The sequence below is a fragment of the Calonectris borealis genome, chromosome 8 (assembly GCF_964195595.1).
Source record: "Calonectris borealis chromosome 8, bCalBor7.hap1.2, whole genome shotgun sequence".
Classification (NCBI taxonomy): domain Eukaryota; kingdom Metazoa; phylum Chordata; class Aves; order Procellariiformes; family Procellariidae; genus Calonectris; species Calonectris borealis.
In genome coordinates, this window is record NC_134319.1 from 5,673,260 (window position 1) to 5,694,673 (window position 21,414).

The window sequence follows — 21,414 nt, forward strand, 5'->3', positions numbered from 1 at the left end:
AGGCAGGGGATGTGGCAGCTTTCCTGCCTTTCACCTCCTCCTGCTTTGGGGTGAGGTTGGCAATGCCCCCAGTTCCCTCCCCGCAGCTTGCAGTGGTGTTTTCTCCAGCAGCAGCTGATGGTGCTAAAAATAGTCTTGAACAGGGTGGTGGTGGTTCAGCTTTGGACTTTCCAGAAGTTTACTGGTATTCTGGCCTCGTGACTCCAGTTTAGGCCACCTGATGCTCAGCACGTAACTCTGCTCTGATTTCCCCCTTCGGTGGGGAACAATCTCAGATAACGTATGGGTAACAATCAGCGGACTGAACACAGATCACTTTCTTATTTTAGGATTGCTATAGACGTGGTCATTAATGGCTCTAAGAAATACAATAGGCAGGGCCAGGTCCTTCCCTGCTGCATGTCCCCTCTCCAGAAGAGCTGCTGCCAAATTCTCTCCATGATGGAAAAGCAAAGTTGTTCCTATATAAAACCCTGCTGTAGGTCTGAGGGCGTAGTGGTGGTTTGGGGCTGGGCTGTGCATCAAAATGAACATCCAGCCACGCACACTTTAGACATCGAACTGCTCTGCAACGTCATTCGTGTTTGCAGCACATCAAGAAGAGCAGGAGAGATTCTCTACACTTGCAAGCGGAGCAGCTCGGAGCTCCAGGGCCGCATCCTGTGCGGCCGAGGAGCAGCCCCGGGAGCGCGGGGTCCATGCCGGCAAAGAGCAGTGCTGCTTGCCGGGCTGTCGCTGCGCCCAAGCGGTAATGCTGGACTAATGAAACACATCGTAGGGACTAATTAAAGTTGTGCCAGGCCAAGGGGAGTGGGATGGGGTAAGCAGGAGTGTAAGGGCAGGCTACAGATCCAGTCCCTGCTCCAACAAATAGTTATTTTATGTTAAATAACGTGTGGGGTAAACTACTTCCATGAACCTCAGAGCAGAAACCGGAGCTGCCTCCCTTCCCTTGTCTCCCCTCAAACCCACCCTGTGTTTGCTCACCCACCCACCAGGCTCCTCTTTCCCCAGACCAGACCTTCCTGTCCCCTTGGACACACTCTTCTATGGATGATAGAGAAAAAAGTAAAAACAGGAACTTTTTTTACTGTTTTTTTTTTTTGACAGAATCCTTTGGCCTGGATCATGATGACTGGTCATGCTGAATGAGGAAGAGCATCTCTCAGTTTTTAATTATTGCCATGTAATGAGCAGGTTTCCATGTAGTCATGTCCCACAGCTACAAAGGTGCAAGGGGCAGCATCCAGTTCCTGCCCCTTTTCTTGTTACAGGAATAGTCTTAAAGAGCTTGTTCTCTTAAAATGACAAGATGGAATGAATAAAACACAATTCCTGTTTTAATATTGTTGGGTTCTGAAATATCCCAGTTAACATTTAAATCTGGGCAAGAACAAGTGTTACTGCAAATATTTTATCTTCCCATAGATTATATCAGTGCTGCATTCCTTGTCTGGTCCAGCATAGACAGAAAGTGGTGAAAATGTTGTGAGATCAGTTGGTCTCCAAAAATGTGGGGCAAAATTCACTGATAATGTAAATGCAATTGGTTCAGTTAATTTATATCAAGAAAAAAAACTTCAGTCCATAGTGGGGATTTAGAATCTGACTGAAAGGAAAAGCTGAGTCCTAAATGGATAGCTGTTGTATGGTGTATTCAATAATTGCATTTATGAATAAACAATTAATTATTACCAATGGATCTCTTGCATATTATCGACAAAGGCACAGAAGCTGATTTTTGGTGCTGCTGACTTACCCATTGTCAAGTGTGAACTGAGCAATTGTAGTGGCTGCTCCCTTAAGAAATTGTCCAAGATTCAGACTTATTTGTGTGCCCTGGCTTGCATCAATTAACAGTACAATCTTTTTGTTATGAAAATGCAAACATTAGTAGCCTGAGGGGTCTTGTAAATGCAAATATAAAACTACAATTTCAATTTCCCTTTAAGTACAAGAAAGGCTCTTTTTTTTTTGTTTGCTGTTACAATGACAAGTCTCTTTTTTTAAATTTTCTCACTTTAAACGCAAAATCGAATTTAACCCAGGGAATTTCAGTGGGGATCATTTTCAATCAGCAGATTTGGGGATGCGGGGAGGCTGAAGCCAGCTGCTGAAAGCCGTGGGCTCCTCTCGCAAGGGCCAGGCTCTGAAGGGTGCGGGGAAGGGTGGATGCTTGGCCCCGCAGCGGAGGCGGTGAGCTAGGCTGGGCAGTGTGCCCGCAGCTGGCGCGGGGCTGGCCCCCTCGGCTGGGGGAGAATTCCCACGTGAAGATTCTTTCCGCTCGCTTCAGGCATTCGAGGAGCCTAAATTAGGCTCCCGCACCTCTGCCACGGTCAGGGGAAAGAGAGAGAGACCTTGAGACTTGTCCTCCAGAGGCAGCTTGGCCCCCTCGTCAGGGCAGGGCACCATTTTGGGCCAAAACAAATAGTTTTGTGCTCAGTGCCATGGAGCAATACCACGCAAAAGAGAGGCGTCTCCTCAAAAGTAAGGTGGGAGATGCCACCCGAGTGCATGTCACTGAGGTGTAATGAAAGAATTGGAGGAAAGTCCAAGGTCTGTTTTCCCCTTTCTTTTTACACCGCACATATAAAAGTAAAATATGAAAACAGCCGCTTTGCTTTCTTCCTCCCAGGCTGGCCCCAATATGCCCAGGTATGTGTCTAAACAGATTCCTGGAAAACCTGCCCTTGCCGAGGCGCAATCTCTAGCGCTCGCGTTGTAGTCTGCAGCTCTGTGAAAAGCAGCAGGGAAGCGTGTCCTTGCTGGGGGGTCCTACCTGCCCTCCCTGCCTGCCTGCCTCTGCAGGCAGGGAAACACCAGGGACGCAGCAGGATATGTGCCTCGGCACAGGATTTGGCCCGGCAGTGGTTTGCCAACACACAGACGGAAGGCTGAGGTCAGATACAAGACCAAAAAAAAGTATAAAAGTGGTTAGATACTGTCCTGAGCAGTTTCCTCGGGTAGCACACACTCTTCCCTCCGCCCGCGCCCCCGGCCGCCCTGCTCGGAGCTGCTAGCATCGCCATCCCGCCAGCCTGGGTTCCTGGGAAACCTTTCGTTTAATTCCTTGGTGATTTTTAATTAGACCAAAGGGGCCATTAACCACCATAATAATCCCTCATCCAACTCCAAACGCTCTTGTTACGCTCATTTTACAAAGGTGGCTTTGCTGGTGCAGGAGGGCAAAGCTGCTAAGGTTCGGTGGTGGCACCCATCCATCACCCCTGAGCAGGCAGGGCAGGATCTGGGGTAGCCCCGGTGGGGTCTGCCAGGTGCCGGGGTCTGTGGGTACCACACACACCACGTCCCCTCGAAAAGGGTCTGACTCAGCCCATGGAGGAGAGCTGGAGGGCAGGAAGAAAAACCAGGAGAAAAATGTTTAAAGTTATTTGTCACCGGTTTTCTCCCCTTCACACCGTTACCACCTTTCGGGAGTCCTCCAGCCTTGGATCGGCTGGTTGTTTTCCTTTCCCCCCTCCCTCTCCCATTGCACTCCTCTCTTTGGTTTGTGAACGCTAGAGGCTCCCTCCTTCTGGTCTGCGAAAAAACTTTAGTTCCTGACTCTTTTTTTTTTTTTTTTTTTTAACTTCCCTCAGGAAAAAAATGTGGAGTTAATTATCTATGTAAAATGTCAGATGCAGGAAAGGGGCTGTGCTTACTTGGATATCCCATCCGAGGCGAAGTGACTGATTTTTTTTTCCCCTTCTTTTTTTTTTTTTCTTTTTTTTTTTTTTTTTTTCCTAAGGGGTGGAAAGGACCTCGCGAAATAAAAGTGCAGAAACAAGCCGGTGGCTCCCAGAGCGGCCGGGGCGGGCGCGGCGGGAGCCCCCAACGCAGCGCAGCGCAGCGCAGCGGAGCGGAGCGTGGAGCGGAGCGGAGCGGAGCGCGGCCGAGCCCACCTGCCCCCGGGAGTCAGCATCGCCCGGCTCCTCGCTCCGCACCTTTTCCCCCCGCGTACTGAGATCTTCATACATATATATACATATATTTTTATCCCTCCCCCCGGCTTTTCCTCCAGGACTTTTCCACCGCCTTGGGACACCCGCAAATTTCTCCCTCGCTCCCCCTTCCCTCCCGCCCCTCCTTCGCTGGTGGTTTTGTACTTGTTTTGTTTTTGTTTTGCTTTTTTTTTTTTTTTTTTTTTTTTTTATTGGAAGACCCGCCTGCGTTTCGCCTCCCGTGCCCCACCGGAGAGGCCGGGAGCGGCTCCGGCAGCGCGGGCAGCACCTCCCCGGCGCACGGCGTGCGAGCCCGGCGGCGCGGCTCGGCACGGCCCGGCTCGGCGCGGCCCGGCTCGGCTCGGCACGGCACGACTCGGGCGCTCGCCCCCGATAATGCAGAGCTACAAGTACGATAAGGCGATCCCGCCGGAGAGCAAGAATGGGGGCAGCCCGGCGCTGAACAACAACCCGGCCAAGAGCAGCAGCAAGAAAGCCCTGCTCATCTGCCTCGACTTCCTCTGCCTCGTCATGGGTGAGCAGCCGCGGGGGCTCCGCGGGGCTCCGCGCTCCTCCGCGCCCGCTCCCTCCGCTCCTCTCCCCTCCACCCCACCCCGGACTCCCACTTCGGGGAAGTTTCGCGGAGGGAGGGAGGGCGGGCGGGCAGAGCTCGGCCGTGCCCCGGCCGCGCCGCTTCCCAAACAAAAGCGGAGCGGGGTGCGGAGCGGGGCCGCCGGCCGAGGCGAGCCGGGGAGCGGGCAGCGCGGCGGGCCGGGCCGGGAGCGCGGGGCCAGGCGGCGGGGAGCGCGTCCCGCCGGGGTCACAGCGGGGCTGGCGGGAGGGGGGGGGGAGCGGGGCAGCGGCTGTGCCCGCGGAGAGGTTGGCACAGCACCCCCCCGCCCCGATTTACTGAATATTATTTTATTTATTTATCGTTTCCCCTCACTGCCATGTCCCGGGCGGGGGGCGGGAAGCAGCCCGGCGGTACGCAGGGGGCACTGTGGGCCCGGGGATGCGCGCCGTGCCCCCCCGGGCCGTGCCCCCCCGGAGGTGCCCCCCGGGCCGTGCCCCGCACCCCGCCGCCCGCCCGGCGCAGGGCCATCGGCACCTCGGTAGGCGCCGGGGCCAGCTCCAGGTGGAGGTAGTGCTCTACGGCTGCAACAAACCGCGCAGCTTGGGTTTACTTATGTTTTTGTTCATAATGGCAAAAAAGAAACTCTTGCCGCTCTGGTTACTTTGTGTTGCTGGGATGTCGGGTGTACCGGTTGTTCTGTCTTTCCTCCCTCTCCCCTTCTTGCACCCAGTGCAGGCATCTCGCTAAACTCCTTTCTTTAAAAGCTTGCTTTGAAGTGCTCTCAGGCATCACTGGCAGAGGTCTGAGTTTGCTAGCCTGCTTGGCTTTTGGAAATGGTATGGCATGTAAGGAAACTGTCAACAGGCTGTCTCAGAAAGATTTTGCATGCCAAAACATCAACCGTTCAATTGTGGCTGCAATGCTGAATATTTAATTGACAGACACAGGCAGGGGAAATCAACTGGCTTCCAACAAAGAGATTAATAACACAACAGCACGTGAGTTTAATACTCCAGACACCACAGTCTTTAAAACAATTGTTTCTGCTTAGAGCCCATTTTTTAAAGACTGTCAGTTTGATTTAATTTTTATGTAGTTTATTGATCATCTGGTGTATATTACGAGGCACTAATACATTAAGAAGAGAGGCATGGTTTTCTCTTTATATTCCCACAAGAATAGAGGCCAGTGCAGAAAGCTTCATCTTCTTGTATCTGGAAAAAATAAAAATACTTGATATCCCGTATATGAAACTAATATAAGTAGAAACATAACTAGCTTGACTTACCTCACTTATTTAAACAGAAGGTTGGATTCCTAGTGAAACAGCTCCTAGGAGTCAAAACTTTTAAACTTTATTTACGCACGTTTTCTTAACTTCAGGCATTCCTGGCACGAGTAAGTGCCATTTGAACGGGTAAAGGGTTTTTCTTCCCCGTCTCTAGACTAAGGGTCCTAACTGCAAAAGCAGTTCGTTGACATGTGTTATTCTACTTGTGCTAGTTTGGGTAAACAGAACTTATCAAGCATCACTGGAAGGTATTGTTAGTGGGGAATAATGTGATATAGCAAAAACTGTGATTGTTGCTTTGTTTCACATTACTACAGGTGGAAATCAGAAAGTAAACACAAGAGTTGGGTTTTTTTGTTGTTGTTTTGGTTTGTTTTTTAAATTTTTTTTTAGTGTGAGGAGCATTTAAAAGTAAGAGCATGAATTCAACAGCTGAAGGAAGTTTTAGATTTGGCTGATCACCAGCAGGTGAAGAGCACGGGTGGGACGTGGTAAGGGAGGTGATTACATGATGGGTAGCCCATGATGTGTGTTTGGGGATGGGCTTTTCAAATACACCCAGACCAGTAGTATTGGACCTACTGGTGGATGACTGGGCATGAGGTGCTGTGAAAGCTAGCTGCCCCACTTGCAGGAGGCTTGGCTTGCTCTTCTCTCTGCCTTTTGCTAGGGAAGACTAAGAGCTTATAGTTTCCAAGCACTCGATTCCCATTTTCTTCTTTCCTGAGCTTGTAAAAAAAAAAAAAAAAAAAAAAAACAAAACAAAAAAACAACCAACCAAACAAAAACCCCCAAAACACTTTGAAGGCGGGGAAAAAAGGTGCTCTAGCTGAAGCCTGTAAGAGAAAGTTGGACGGATACAAGTTGGTGGGTATTTACAAGTTCAGTAAAAAAAACCGGAGTCCTGTGTAAGATAGTGAGAAGCAGAATTGGGTGAAATGACTTGTTTTAAGGTGGAGGTACTCGGTAGAGGTCTTTCGCTGGTGCATGTAGGCACATGGCCAATGGCCTCCAGTGCAGTTAAACTGAGTTACGCCTCTTGAGCGGCTGCCCAAAGACATTCAGAGTAGCAGGGAAACAGAAGGCTTTTTCTCATTTGAGGACCACTTTAGGAAATATTAAAACCAGTCATTTGATTTGCAGAGGTCTGTGACGCTGCATTGGCTTCTGCTGCAGGTACTGCCATAATTCTGACCCGAATCGGTTTTCTGGGGGGTGGGGGGAGATGAAAAGAATAAACTATGGCTGAAATGTGTCTCAGAAACAACACACGTCAGCTCTCTCTGAGGCAGTAGAAGTGTACAAACCCTTCTTTGTTTACCTACAAATTTAAACAAATTACCCAGAAGACAATTATCATAAACATCTAAGAAAATCAGAATAAGTAAAGCAGCGCTATCGGGAGCTTCCTTCAGCTTTAATTTGGCGCAAGTCGTTAGAAGGATCCACTTTGTCTTTCATCGTTAAGTACAATGGTTATCTTGATAGTAAATGCATAAGGGGAAGATTTGTATCTTCATTTCTTGGGGATCATGGGGAGCAAAGTTGTTGAGCCATTGGCAGAAGTGCGTTGCTGGTGGACTAGGTTGGATGAAGATCTGCTGAACCAGACCCCCTGTTTCTCCTGCACTTCCAACATGTGTTGGCTTGGCAGGGAGCTGAATATTTCCAAATACCCCACTCCTCTAATGAGTGCACTTTGCACTGACAAATCCCTGGTTTCTTGCATGAACAAGAGGTTTCATCACTGACACTGTGAACTTCCCAGAAATTTCATGTCGGCGCTCAACTCACTATAAGAGGCAGAAAAGAACTGAGTGTGCATTTATTAAAGCAGGTCATCCGAGGGGGGAAAATAACTTTCTCCATCTGCTTCCTCCTCTCGGGAGGCCTCTGTTTAGAAAATTAGAAGATGCTTCCTGAAATTGTTAGGGCTGCAGGCAAGCCCGGTGGTGTGGAAGAGTCCCTGCTGCCCCATCCCTGTCTCGCTGGTCACTGTGACACATCTGAAAACGCGATTGAGGAGCTCAGCCGGGGGCCTGAAGTTGCCCCCGCTAAGCTGGTCGGTGGCTTCGCATCACAGAGCTGTGGGGAACTCCCTGAGCAGCAAAATAAGAGAGGTGATGGGAGGCCCTCACTCCTTCATCTGATCATCCTCAGCCCAATCGCAACCCCATCCCTTTGCCAGGAGTTTCTTGCACCTCCTGCCGGGAGCATAGAGCTGTTACTGCGGGGACTGCTGTGACCCTGGCTGGGGCAGGTCCCACGTGGCAGCTTTCCTCGGTGCCGTGGGGTTTTGGTGCCCAGATGCAGCACTGCACGGAGCCGCTGCAACCAGCCACCACCTTTCTGCAGGAGACATGGGCCAGGTGGGGAAAAGCCTCCTGCCCTGACCCTTGAGGTGGGATGTTTTGGAGGCTGGCCCCGCAGATGTAGCATCTTGGGTTAAATTTACTCCTCTCAGACCTGCTTTTTTTTTTTTTTTCCCTTGGCAGGGACTCCCTGCGTTCAGCAAACTCTGAGCAGCCACCTGCGCTCTGCTGACGGGCGCTAAGTCGAGCGTTTGATCTCGGAAGAGGGGAAGGCAGTGTCAGCAAGGCTGATAGGGCAGATGAGGGTCTTCGGTAGCTTGTATTTGTGCAGCTTGCGCAGGTAGAACAGCTTCCAAAAAGTCCTGCATGTGCTATAAAATAGAGGGATTTCATCTGGCGTACCTGCTTCCTAGGCGCGTGGAAATCGGGTTTATGGGAGCATATGTTTCAGGCTGGTGAGATGTAAACTGCACATAATTTACTGCCCTTCTTATTTTCTGTCTCTGATTTAATTTTCTCTCTTCTGTCAATCCCAGTTAATCTGTACAACACAAGTTTTACTGCCTTTAGGAGGTTTTGAAGCAACAGATGGATAGGCCTCTTACGACCTTAATCTCTCTTCAGCTTTCTCACAACTTTGGCATCTCCTTTTCTGTAGCTAGCTTGATGCTAAAATGAACTTTGAAAGTAAATGTTTACGCTAGCAGGACCTTGACATGTTTATGTAAGCGGGGATATAATCTTATAATTTGGGCTAACAGTTTAGATTACTCTTAACTTTCCTCTTCTGTGTAGAAAATTGTGTGTCGTCCAGCTTTCAGAAGCAAAAAGGGTTTGAGCTCCGCCGGAGGCCCTGTTGCTCCGTCACGAAAATCGGCGCAAACAGGCCTGGGATTGTCATTTAAGTGTAAAGGAGTGGGAGGAATTAAAGATGAGGTTAGAGTTATTTGGATGCTGTAGAGTTGAATTTGATGACCTAAGCAACTTTGCTTTGTTTGGGTTTTTTTTTTGTTTTTTTTTTTAATTGTTTTTAAGAGTACCCTGCTGTGCGGGGCTCACTTGTCGTGGAGGTAACATCTTTCCATACAGTCCTGAAGAAACTGCTGACCCAACCATTTCTTATTTTCAGCAAGGGACAACAAGATCCGACTGTACTAGACCAGCCGGGCAGTCCCAACACCTTGGCGTTGTCTTCTCCGAGCTGTGTCTTCTCCATGTTGGGGAGGACTGCGTCCATACCACACATGAGAAGCTGTGTGGGTGGAGAGTCGTCATAGTGTTTTGAGCATCCCTAGATGGGGTTTGGTCGTTAATGTTTATGTATAGCTTATTTTAATACCTGTAGGTTCTCTGGGCGGCAGCGAGCTCCCTGCGAGGCAGCAGGGTCCATCTCGGGGACGGCTGGTCTGGAAGTGCTTTGGCAACGGCAGGTTTGCAGAGGTGGCATCTTGGCATGGGGGTGTGCAGTTGTATGCCACCATCCTTTGGGAGTAAAGGAGATTTTTTTGAGCCTTAAAAAGCTTCCTATTAAGCCAACAGTCAGCATCTAAGCATGATACCCATCCTTAGTTTTGACCCTCTCTTGAAAGACCAAAGGAACCAAAGATGACTGGAAGAAAGGACGAGACAGAAATACTTTGGAGGTGTTTAAAATACACTTCTTTTTTTTGTGTTAGCTTTATAAAAACCAAAAAAACCTATCAAGAGCAGGTTATTAGTGACAATTATACTTGAGGTGTTAATTGCAGAACAAGGAAATGCTGTACCTATGGCAGACCGAGTCCTCAGGGGTATAAATCTGCTGCCTTTCCCAAGTCGGTGGAATTTGGCCAGCCTGAAGATGTGTCTCCAGGAAAGCAGAATTATGTGCAACTGCTTCATGGCCAGAAGTGCTTTGAATCCTGTGTACCTGCTCCTGAGACAGGCAGGAGATGGGATCACAATTACAGTAGATGACATTTTTTTTTAATTGTCTGTTTGTAGTGAGCACAGAAAATAATATAAACATCACTCCCAGATCAAACAGATTATTTTTATACCCTTTAAATCTCAATTTAATATGCATGCCTTTCTCAGGCTGTTTTGGTCTGACTTTGTTTGTCTAGATACAGGCTGACAGTATATCCTCCAGATGCGTGTGCCTCCGTATACCGCCCAAAGATGGTTTGCATACCACAGTTGGGGAACCCGCGCTGCACGGGCACAGTCTTGCAAAGCAGGGCTCCTCTTTAGTTCCTGCATCTGAGATAGGAAGGGTGTTTGTGTGCCTCCATCTCTGTCTAAAATGACTTAAAAGAGGGGGAAAAAGCCCCAGCTCTGCTCTCTGTAGCTTGCTCTGGCGGAGCAGACTCCATCCTCTCCGTTTCATTCATACAATGCTCCTGCTTCATCCATGGTAATCCAGAAGGGACCGTTGTGGTCGCCCAGTCTGCCTGCGCCTTGAACAAGGGCATGCCTGTTGAAGGCAGCGTGGGGAAAGGCAGCAGCCTTCAAACCCTCCTATTCCAGCATCAACACAGCCGGCGCTGAGAACTGCGGCTTCCCCCGGCCCCGCGCATCCCCGGGGGTTGTGGGGGGGCAGCAGGGAAACCCCCTCCCCGGATGCGGCTTTCCCTCCTGTGCAGCAGGATGCCAGCCAGGGTTTTGGTATGAGTGCTGCCATACTTTTTTTTTTTTTTTCCCCCTTCTTTTCATTCTGTCTTAGGGCCCTGGCTTCTGCAGTTGTGTTGTGGTTTGGTTTTTTTTTTTTGACAGGTCAGGTTTCATATTTCAGAAAAAAAAAAAGAGAATCAAGTGAATGGTAAAGCCTCAAAAAAAGAGGTAAATTAAAATAATCCAGCATTTATTCTGTAATGGTAAAGTCTGAAGTCAGTTTTCTGAATACACTTAATGATTGTTCTTTTTTTTTTCCCACTGGCTGGTGTGGCAGAGCTGTGGGGTCCCTGGTACAGCAGGGGCTAGAGCAGCCCTCTGCGCCCCCCCTTGCCAACATGGTGCCGCAGGCCGCACCGCTGCCTGTGCGAGGGCCCTGCCTGCCCCCAGCCGTCCATCTGCCTTTGCAGATACCTCGACTGGGGGGGTCTCGCCAAAAGCTGGGAAGAGGCTACCCTGTCCGTCACATCTCCTCGTGGATCAGCGTGGCCCATTTCTCAGAAAGGCGTTTGTATCCCTTTCAAAGCCACCCCATCTCTCCCTGTTTTGCCCTCCCCCATGACGTCTACCTTGGAGAAGCACTACCTGCTCCACAGTTTTAGCAGGTGGAAAGCTCCTTAGCGCAGATCGGGTGTCTGTGTACGGGGTTGTGTTGGAGCAGCTGGTGGGAAGTTATGCTTGAGAATCCCTTCTTGCCTTTTAGCTGCACGCGATGGCTTAGTTGTAACGGTGGGATCATGATCAGCAGAAGTTACTCCTCAAGCTAGACCTGAGGAGGCAGAACGTCACCAAAAAAGAGGAATTTGAAGTGTTTTCGTATAGCTTTTGATGCAAATCATTGGAAAACTTGCCTTAAGTGTAAGTTTGTTACCAAGACAATGTATTAACAAGTTTGAAAATGAAGTTTGTCCTGGCAGGTTTCTAAGTATCAGAAATTCCTGTAAACTCTGACCTTTCAAGTTGGTCACATAAGTGGGCTTGTTTTTCACATGTATTGGATGTTTTGAAGACAGTGGGTTGAAAAGCTACTCTCCGCATCAAGTAAACATTAGAAGCAGAACATGTAATTTAACTCCAGAGCTTCTGATGCTCTGAAAATGCCTGTGCTCTTCATGCCGTGTGCTCTTGTTCCAGCCTTGCCCGTAGCTCGCACCCATATATGAGCTTGTCTTATCTGAGCATATGGTGCTCTCAGTCAGGAGCTACAGGGCTAGGCTGGGGCTGCCAGCCAAAGCCCAAATGAAGCTGCAGTTGGTCTGATAGTGCTGGTGACACTGAATCAGTGGAGAGTGTTCATAATCCTCTAGTACTTTCCCATAATTTTTCATCCCTTGCCCCAAAAGACGTGAAAGCTGTGTTGACCATAGCACAGAGAAGCTTGGGAGATGCTGATAAAACATATCAGTAGGCTTAGCTTACGGTGCCTGAGAGACACAGCAAATTGAGGCTGGGTTGGCATTGCTGGGCTAACCCAGACCTTGCCCTGAACACCGAAGGTAGCTGTGGCGTGGAGGTGTCCTTCACTGCTTTGGGAGTTTGCAGGCGGCAGGCTGTGTGTCTTGGAGCTGCTTTACCTTTGCCGGTTGGAAGAGCTGAGAACAGCGTGGTTCTTCCTTTCACGGGTTTAAACAGAAAAAGGGAAAGTTACTGGTTAGTGGTTTTGGGCAGCCATCCTTCTTGAAACAAATGATGCTCCCTGTGAGAGCTTGCTTCTCCCAGCAGCGTCAGGGTTGTAGCCTGCTGCCACACAAAGGAAGCTGCATGGCATTCTGTAATTAGCTTTCACCTGTTTTTACTGTAAATTAGTGAGAATGACAGCCATTTTTGAAAGCTTTTACAGCAGTGCCCCTGTGTCTGATCATGCATGTACTGGAGACGGGCACTGCATGCAGGTATTAATTGCATTGCTGTTAATTCAGCACGTGCTTATGCAAAGCTGAGACATCATCGCATGCCTCAAAACGTCCAGCACGCTGAATTTGAAAGCCAATGTGCCAAATGGGGTCTGGGCTTGCTGTCTTCTTGATGCTCAGCAAGTTAGTTATGACCTCTGTTTTGGGGTGGTATGATGGGCCTTTCTTTAAGCCTGGCTGCAAGGCTCAGCTTGAGACTGGCCCTGGTTCTCGTTCCCACCGATGTTGACAGCGAGGTCTTTGCTCTGGTCTTTGTAGCAGCGCAGTGGCTGTGGCGACCAGACCTGCACCCCAACCATTTTGAGGGCTTCCAAGGCTTTTCTGCAAAGCCCACCACTCTTTAAAGTGTTAGTTTCCAAAGGGAGAGTCGAAAATAGCATGGCAAAATGCTGATAAGCAGGTCTGGTCAGTGAACACCGGGTGCATTTAAGTTCTGAGTGATGCTTATGGAGTAATTTTGCATGGACGGTAAGCTGATGGCAAGCAGCAAAACTCCTTTGAAGTCGATAGCTGTGAATCAGTTTGATGTTAGCAGGTATCTGAAGCTGCTCTTTGATCACCGATCAGATGGCCCTTGCTTTCTGGAGAGCTACTTCTCCCTTCGATTCCTGGGTTGCAGCCCAGCCGAAGCCCCAGAGGAGTCCTGTGCCAGGATTTGAGCCCTGCTGCCCTCGGTCCTGCCCAGGCACGTCGCAGGGGAGGTTTGTGCCTCTGGGAATTTTCTAATCTAAGGAGACAGGGAGCGTGAAGGAGCATCACCTTTGTGTGTGGGCAGGGAGCTGGAGGCCGGTGAGGGGTCGCTTTGAAAACAATATTTCCAGTATGGATGCACCCAGGTTCCTAGTGGCGTTTTCAGAGCTACTTCTAATTCCTGATTTCAGTGACGCTGCAAACTTCAGTGCCTCTGCCAGGCCATCGCCTGCCTCCTGAGGTATTCTTTTGAAATCAGATTCTCAGTAAAGTGCAACCGTGGAGGAAGTCTGCGGCTCCCAGGGCTGGGGCCAAAGTGTGTCCCTAGGACATGAGTGCAACTGTCCTGGAGCTTCCCACCTCGATTCCTGTGAAAGCTTCCCCGGGTGGCTCTGTTCCCATGCTCCCGTGTTCTGCAGAAAAGGGAAACAACCTTGCATCACCCATTGCAGCGGGAACTAGCTCGTCTGTTCCCAAAATAAGAGCTGAAGTTTTTCTGGTTAAGGATATAAAGGGAAAGGTGCACTAAGACATCTGTCAGTTGATAATACATTACACAAATGGCTAATTCTCAAAGGAAGGGCTTGGAGGGAGCTTTAGCCTACTTGTACTTGCCAAGCTAGGAAAAATTTCCCTTTGCTGCCTGACTACAAGAGGCTATGTTTTCACTAAAGGCCTGGGGTTTTTTTGTTTGTGGTTTTTTTGTTTTCTTATTTATTCTTATCAAAGTTTGCAGCATCAGCAAACATCCCATCAAATAATTCCGTATTTTTTCCCCATAATCCGGGATGGATATTTCTTCATCTAGCACTCCTTTTTTTCTTGACCATCCCTGCAGCTTTAGCATGCAGCTGTCATTCTGCTGCAGCTCCCACAAAGCGGCTGAAAACCAAGGTAACAGCAACATTTTGAGTGAAGGGGATGAAATGTGGAATAGGTTCAGCGTATTTCTTTGTCATTGTTGGAGTCCTATTCAGTCTGGAGCTGAATAGGAGGCTGATTAGCATGTGGAAGCATTTCTAAAGCATTGGGCTGTGAGGGTTGGGTATTTTGTTTTGGTGTGGGTTTTTTTTTTTTTCCTTAAAGGAGAAGTTTTGTGGCATTTATTTTTCTGACTGAGCTGGTATGAATCTTTGTCAAATGCAAAACCCGTGGAAAAGTCAAATAGCGTTTTAGAGAAAGCCTGTTTTGATAAATCACCATGTGCATAGGCACAAAGAAGTTTTTCCAGTGCCGAAAGCTGTAAGAGCTACTGCAGGGTCTAGGGATGCAGCGTGTTTAAAACAGTCAGACAAGTGTGATAGAGTTTGGGACGCATTTGGATTGTGGATAATACAACAGGGACTTTGCTTTTGCTCTCGCTGAAGTTGTCTGCAAAAGTGGGTCTTGCTTTACAAATGCAGGATTGGGTCCACAGTCTGAAAATCCACCTGCTTAAATGCTCAGCATTTTGCTTTCACAGAGAAAAATATAACGCTGAGGTCGATTAAAAAGCTAACTGCAAGTGAAAAACAACTTTTCCCCAATGAAATTGCTTCAAGTCTTGGGCCTGAGGCTGGTTTCGGAGAAGAGGGTTGATTTTTCCCTTTGGTGTCGGGGCGAGGTGTGGGGCTGACGTTCCCATTACAGTCCCTTGCTGCAAGATCTGCCGTGTTTTGCTCCCAGTGGTAACTGAAATTATTGCTTTGGTACTATTTGTGGGTCTCAGGTGGGTCTGTGCCATGGGAATACCGTATCTCCTGTCCCTTGTGGGATTGCAGGATTTTGGGGTGCTTGTAAACCCCAAGGGAGATGGGGGACCCTCTTGCATGCCAGGGGCTGTATGGATGTAGCACACTTGTGCCCCTGAGCTCGCAGATAGAGCGGGGCAGTGCAGGAAAATGCATTTAATTTCTGGATGCAATGAGTGATGGACTTGAGGTTGCACGGAAAGCTCATGGCAGCAGTTGGAGTCGAACCCTCTTGGTGATGCATGTACAGACCAGACCCCGTGCCTGGGTTTCTCCAATGCCTTGTCTAGTTTTATTTCAATTATTCCAGTTTAAGAGAGAAAAAAAGTGCCTCTCCAGCTCACTGGTGTGCCTTAATGTAGGCTATTGAAGGCTGATTAAAGCTATTGTTTAATTAAGAAGAACTTAGCTCCTCTGTTCGCAATTCACGATTAAAGGATCGTTTGAAGTACTTCTGCAATACTTTCTTTTTTTTTTTTTTCCTCCCCTCTCTCCTTTAACGTGAAGAAAGTTCCTAGCACCGTACGTGCCCCAGCACCGAGGTTTTGAACGCTATTACAGGACCGCAAACCTGCTGGCGAATCTGGCTGCTGCCAAAGGCATCTGAACATTAAAAAGCCCTGTAGAGGGGTGGGAGGGAGTTCAATCTCAGGATACGCTGATTTGGAGAGGGAATCCAAACAAAGAGGCTTTTCAGCAGAGGCTGAGGCTTGGCTTCTCTCAAGGGCAGTTTGGGCTTGGGGAAGCATCCGGGAGGCGGCGAGCGGAGCAGGAGTACATGAGCTGGATGCCGCGCGGTGTAAGGTTTCCCAGCACAGCGCGGTTTTGTGTTACAGGCTGGGGAACTGGCTGTAAGCGCTCCTCTCCTTTTTCTTATTTTTTTTTTTTTCTCTCCTTTTATTTCTGTTGGAAACAAAGGAGAGGTTTAGGCTTTTTTTCCTTTTATTTTTTCTTTATTAAAAAAAAAAGGTTCCCATCCCCTGCCCCACCTCCCCTGCAGGTTTGGCGATGCCTCTCGCTGTCGATGCTGGAGGGGGACCCGTCGGTGCCTCCGACCTGGAGAAACCCTTCGCTGGGTCCCACACCGGCCTCGTAGGGGCATTTTATTTTGCCCAGAAAGCACAGCCCGCTCAGAGCCTCACCGAGGGCACTCTGGCAGAAGCCCAGGGTGCTGGGGAGACGGCATCTCCTAAAGAAGGGCCTGGCTCAGATAAGGAGAAGGGAAATGAGATGGATGCTGGGGCACTTTGCACACAGCAGGAGAGATGCAAAGTGGGGTGTGCGTCCACCGGGCCCCCTGTTCCCACGGCAGCCCTGTCCCTCGCGGTGGCACCTCTGAGTGCCACCACGCTTTCGAGAAGTGCCAGGAAGAACCGAGCAGGGAGGAGGTGCTACCAACCATCCCAACCAACCAGTTGGGTTTTTTTATAGGCACCAGATGGTTTTAATAGAGGAAAGCTGAACTTCTTATGACCCTTCCCCACAGACGTTGTTTGTTGTTTTGTAATTGTGGCCAGGACAAAACCATGTCCCAGAACCTGCAGTGAGTGTGAGAGCTTGGTGCCTTCTTCTCCCACTCCAGCGTGAGGCCCCCCCACTGCCCCCATGCTCCTCTGCCTGTCCTGCCTCCGAATTATCCGGGGGAAGCTGCTGGGCATGAAAGACTTGAGGCTTTCCACTGATCCCCAGTTAAAGAGATTAGCAAGAGTACAAATTGGAGAAAACCGAAACATCTAAAAGCAAAGCGCAAGGAAGTAATAAAATGTCAGGCCGTGTTTTCCCTTCTAGTTGATTAAAAAATTCTCCTGATAAGCAAGAAAGCTTTCATGGCTGGACAAGACCTGTATCGTGTCAAATGCAGTGAAAGGTTTATTAGAAGGATAAAGTGGTGCGAGCGTTGGGTTGTGCTCGCAGCCCTTCTGGCGTTGAGTTATCCCCCAGGGCTGAAGGCATTTTGCAATGGTATGGGAGCAAGAAGTGTGATGGAAAAACCGCCTCTCCTATGGAGAGAGGAAAATGTATGGGAATGGGAGTGTCTGGAGGGGTGAGTGGGAGACATGGGTGTCTGCGTGCTGAACAACTGTCAGAAAAATTAACATAGAAACTGGCTGTTGGGGAAAGCTGTATGACAAAGGTAAAGGAAGAAGAGCAAAATTACTGCTAATGAGGGTCTCTGGGTGTTATACATATATCCATAATGCATCCAAACCCATGATTAAGTGCGTAGCTGTCTTGTGGCTGGTACCTTTGGGAGCAGTGTTGCATCAGGGCTGACCATTTCTGTAAATTCCTTCTTGCTGCCCCTGTTTACAGTCTCGTTTCTGCCCAGGAGCATCAAAGCTCCAGTAAATCTGAAATCACGCCCATCTCATGTGCTATTCATTTTGTGGGGGCTCTGGGGACAGGAGGCCACCGAGATGCTGCAGACTGAGGGGAGGAGAAGTTCAGTGGATTTGCCTTGGCTTTTGGAAAGTAGAAAGTCAAGAAGAAGAAGGAAATGAGGGCTGGGTCTCCTGCTCTCCATGGGAAAGCCAACGGTGGTGGCAAACCAGCCTGCTTGGAGATCTACTCCCAGTCAGTGCCAAGATGCTCCACTGGGCCCATGGTTTCCCCTTAGCTTGAGAAATCGGTGCCTGCGTTTCTGTTTGGGGATCAAACACAAGACAAGAATGAAAAAGCAGGAAAACAAAAGGTTCGTTTCCGTGCCGTTGTGTTTGACTTCCCAAGGTTTTAATTGCCAAGGGCTGCATTGGGAGCCAGCTGGCTGCAAGGGGATGCAGATCTCAAGTAAGAGAAGAAGGGCTTTTTTTTTTTTTTTTTTTCATCTGAGGAGCCAATAACTGCTATATTTTCCTGCAGGAGATGCAGCTTTGTATACATTCCCCGCCCCCCCGCCCAAAGTTGAATTATCTTTTTTAGGTAGCTGTTGCTTCAGCTTCTCCAGCTGCTGGTAAAGCTCCTGCTGTTACTGTTTTACTACCTGTAGGAGTAAGAGGGTACAAGCAGCAGGAATGGCAAGTATGGAGTGCAAATTGTACCTCAGTTTTAGAGGTTTTTCTCTTTGGTGCAGAAAAGTATGCTTTATACAAAGGGAAAATACAGTAGGTGGCTCAACTTGCAAGCCCTTGGCCCATGCACTAAGGGATGCACATGTCCCTGCAGATGCTGGTGTGCAAAGACAGCAGGATCAGGCCCACCAGCGTGTGGCCTGGGAACAGGCTGGACAATCCCAATTTTGCTGCCAAAATCTTACTTGTACAGTAACTTGAAAAGAGGAAAAAAAGGCCAGCTTAAAAAAAAAAAAAAAAAAAGCATGCAATATTTGGCACTCCAGTTGTATAAATCTCAACATCAGCTACCTGTGAATCATCCAGCAGCACGTTAATTGGTACCCCTCGGTAGATGAGGATTTGGCATCAGGTCTGCATGTAATTACAAGCCACACACAGAAGGACACAGGCAGCTAATGAACTCCTGCCAAACTCCAGCTCCGCTTCTGCGGCTTTTGAAGTTCGCTGGTCTTTCAGCGTTTTGTATAGTAAGCACTGAAAGGCATCAAATCACTCCTTTGACAGCGTTTAGAAAGGGTTGGTTTGTTGAATAACTGAGTCCCTCCAAACTCCCATCTGAGAACTAGAGCATCTATAGGCGCCTTTCTCAACGGAGCGGTAAATAGGCTGGAAATAGAGGACACCCCCTACGAGCTCCTGAGCTCCTGCCTTGCTGACGGGAGCCAGCGGGCTCCGGTTGCCACGATGGGCTGCAAGAAAAGAAACTATTTCCATTTAAAAATCCTTCAAAACAACGCCACCGATGGTACAGGCTTTTTCCCAAGCATCAAAGGGTTTAAAACGGAGGCTGTGCAAAGCGCGTCGCACGTGTCTGAGGTTGCATCGGTGTTACGAGGGAGGTGGTAAAAGGGTTTTGGGAGGGTTTCTGCCTCGTTGGGAGGGCAGGTTTTCATGATGCTGGATTTGGAGGGTTGTGGTGCTTTTCCGTGGATGTTTTGTTGCTGGGATCGATTGGATTTGCGCCCGAGCCCTTCTCCTCCTCTTTTCATGTCTGAGGTGACAAAGGGAGTTGTTGTTGAGATAAAAACAATTTCCATGAAAACCTGCGATTTTCAGGCAAACATACCAGGCGGGTTTCATGGCAGTACCATGGTGAAGAGGAATAATGCAACTTGGCACGAAACCCTTCCGAAAAAAAAGCAGGGGGAAACAGAAGAGCCTTTGTCAAAATTAACTGCAATAAAGAAAAAGGGACTGCTATTCCCTTGGGCTTCTTTAACCTTTTTTCCCCGATTTATTCACACGTTCCTTGACAGCAGGGCATGGCATTGTTACAGGGGGGCTGGAAAGGGAAATTGGGAGTCATCCAGTTTTGGTTTTAAAGAGCACAGTACATGTTGTGTCCCTTGAGTCAGTGTGAATAGAGATTTGGCTGTTGCCTGTGCCGACCCGATTTATACCGTCCCTTAAGGAAACAGGGCTACAGAATGTCACCTGGCTGCACAACGCAGCCGTCGCGGCGAGGTTTGGGCTGTGCATGGGAAAGGGGCTGTTGTGACACCGGGTGTGACAAGGTGGACATGCCCGTGGTGGCTGGCCCCTGTGCCAGCGGTGGCCCTCTGCTTGCAGAAGAGGGTGCTGAAATTTTAGGTGTTGCTATGACACTGCTGTATCACCTGGATTTGCAGACTATGCAGTTTCTTAGGGGGATAAAAAACACCCAGAAGTCTGAGACGGTGTGCAGCATGGAACCATGCTGTCCCAAAAAATCTCTGTTTAGCTTTCAGGGACCCAAATAATTCATAGAGTCTTGTCCAGGGGCAGATGGGTCAGGGTAGGTAATTCATCCTGTCCTGCGAGCAGCGTGGGGTGGGCACCTCTGTCGCTGCAGGTGACGGCTTGCTACCGAAGTATCCCATTCCCAGCTGCTTTACCAAAGTAACTCAAACTTCTGCGGGCAGCACGGTGGCAGCATGGCCAAGGCGGCAGCCGTCACACTTCTGCCTTCCCCCGTGAAGTCTGTCCTCTCCATAATACAAAGCTATTTTAATTAGGAGCATGATTTTTTTTTTTTTAATATTACCTGGGTACCAGTGCAATCTCAGTTATATCATGTGTGGTTATACATTAGGATGCCACTCTATGCAGTAACTGAAGTCAAAATACAGGGAGAAAAGAGATAATCTTACACCTTTTTAACCTGCCGGTGAATAGGCAAAGCCTTACTGAGCTCTGCTCTAGGGACCACTGAGATCAAACCCCCATCGCTTGAAGGGCCTTTGGATCATTTCCATCCCTACTCACGTTTTTTTGCCTTTCTTTCAGCACTCTGTACCGTGCATTATATTCTGGAAACTCTACCAAATCTCGACTACTGAGGGGGAAAAGTTTCATTTCCAGTTAATCAAGGGAGTTGTGTAATACCATTTTCTCCTGGGGAACTTCCAGAAAAAAGAAAGGAGGAGAGGGAGGGGGGGAAAAAAGGGGGGTATTATATAAAGCAAGTATATTAAGAGGAAATAAATTATGAATTAAAAGTGATTAGTGAACTTTTAAGGAAGAGGTCAGAAGTGCTTTTGGACTACAAACTTTTTAAGCTTTCAGTGCTTGTATTCGGTTACAGAGTTATAACCTGGCCTTATTTGTGCAGGTGGCTGCTGCTCCAAATCCGAAGAAGGATTTTGCATTTACAATAGGTACATTGACAGAACTGGGTCAGAAAGCTACTCGCGGCAGGCTTCAGCGCTATAGACACAGGCTTTGCCTCCTCCTGCACAGGGGCAGTTGCTCCCAAAAACGTGCTTAATTACAGCTGCAGTGCCTGGCCGGGATGCTCTGGGAAGGGGGAAAGGAAGTTTGGGAAGTTCAGCAGATTAATTTTTTTTTTTTTTTAAGGGACCTGATGTTGACCAGGTGAACTGGCTTTATTTGTGCTTCAAAAGCTTTGCGCCTTTATTGATTTTAAAAATAATTGAGAGAATTTTGTTGACTGCATCACGTTGGTTGAGTTTTGTATTTGCACTCGGTCTTGTTAGGGTTTGGTGTGGCTGTGCAAAGAGAAGGGGCCAGGGTTTATACCGACTGGTGTTTGGGGGGGAATAAGCTGAGATAAGGAGTCTCTGCTTGATATTTTGTACATTAAAACAACCTCTACAGCCCACAAAACTTTCCTCTTGAATAGAAGTTGATGGAGTGGAGCAGATTTGTTATTATACGGGGAAATATTAGGGTTCACGCAGCCAATGTGTGCCAGTGGGATGACGTGGATGAAAGGGAGCAGCAGCTCTGCTCACCCTTACC

The 21,414-nt window shown here is 48.7% G+C and overlaps 1 protein-coding gene across 1 annotated transcript in view; it reads left to right on the top strand.

The window, feature by feature from the left end:
- Positions 1-3,489: 3,489 nt before the first annotated feature.
- PLPP3 (phospholipid phosphatase 3) overlaps positions 3,490-21,414 on the top strand; it is a 47,118-nt gene continuing 29,193 nt past the window's right edge. Inside the window, exon 1 of the mRNA XM_075155695.1 lies at positions 3,490-4,476. Coding sequence (XP_075011796.1) covers positions 4,338-4,476 — 139 coding nt within the window. The 5' untranslated portion in view covers positions 3,490-4,337. The remainder of the gene's footprint in view (positions 4,477-21,414) is intronic.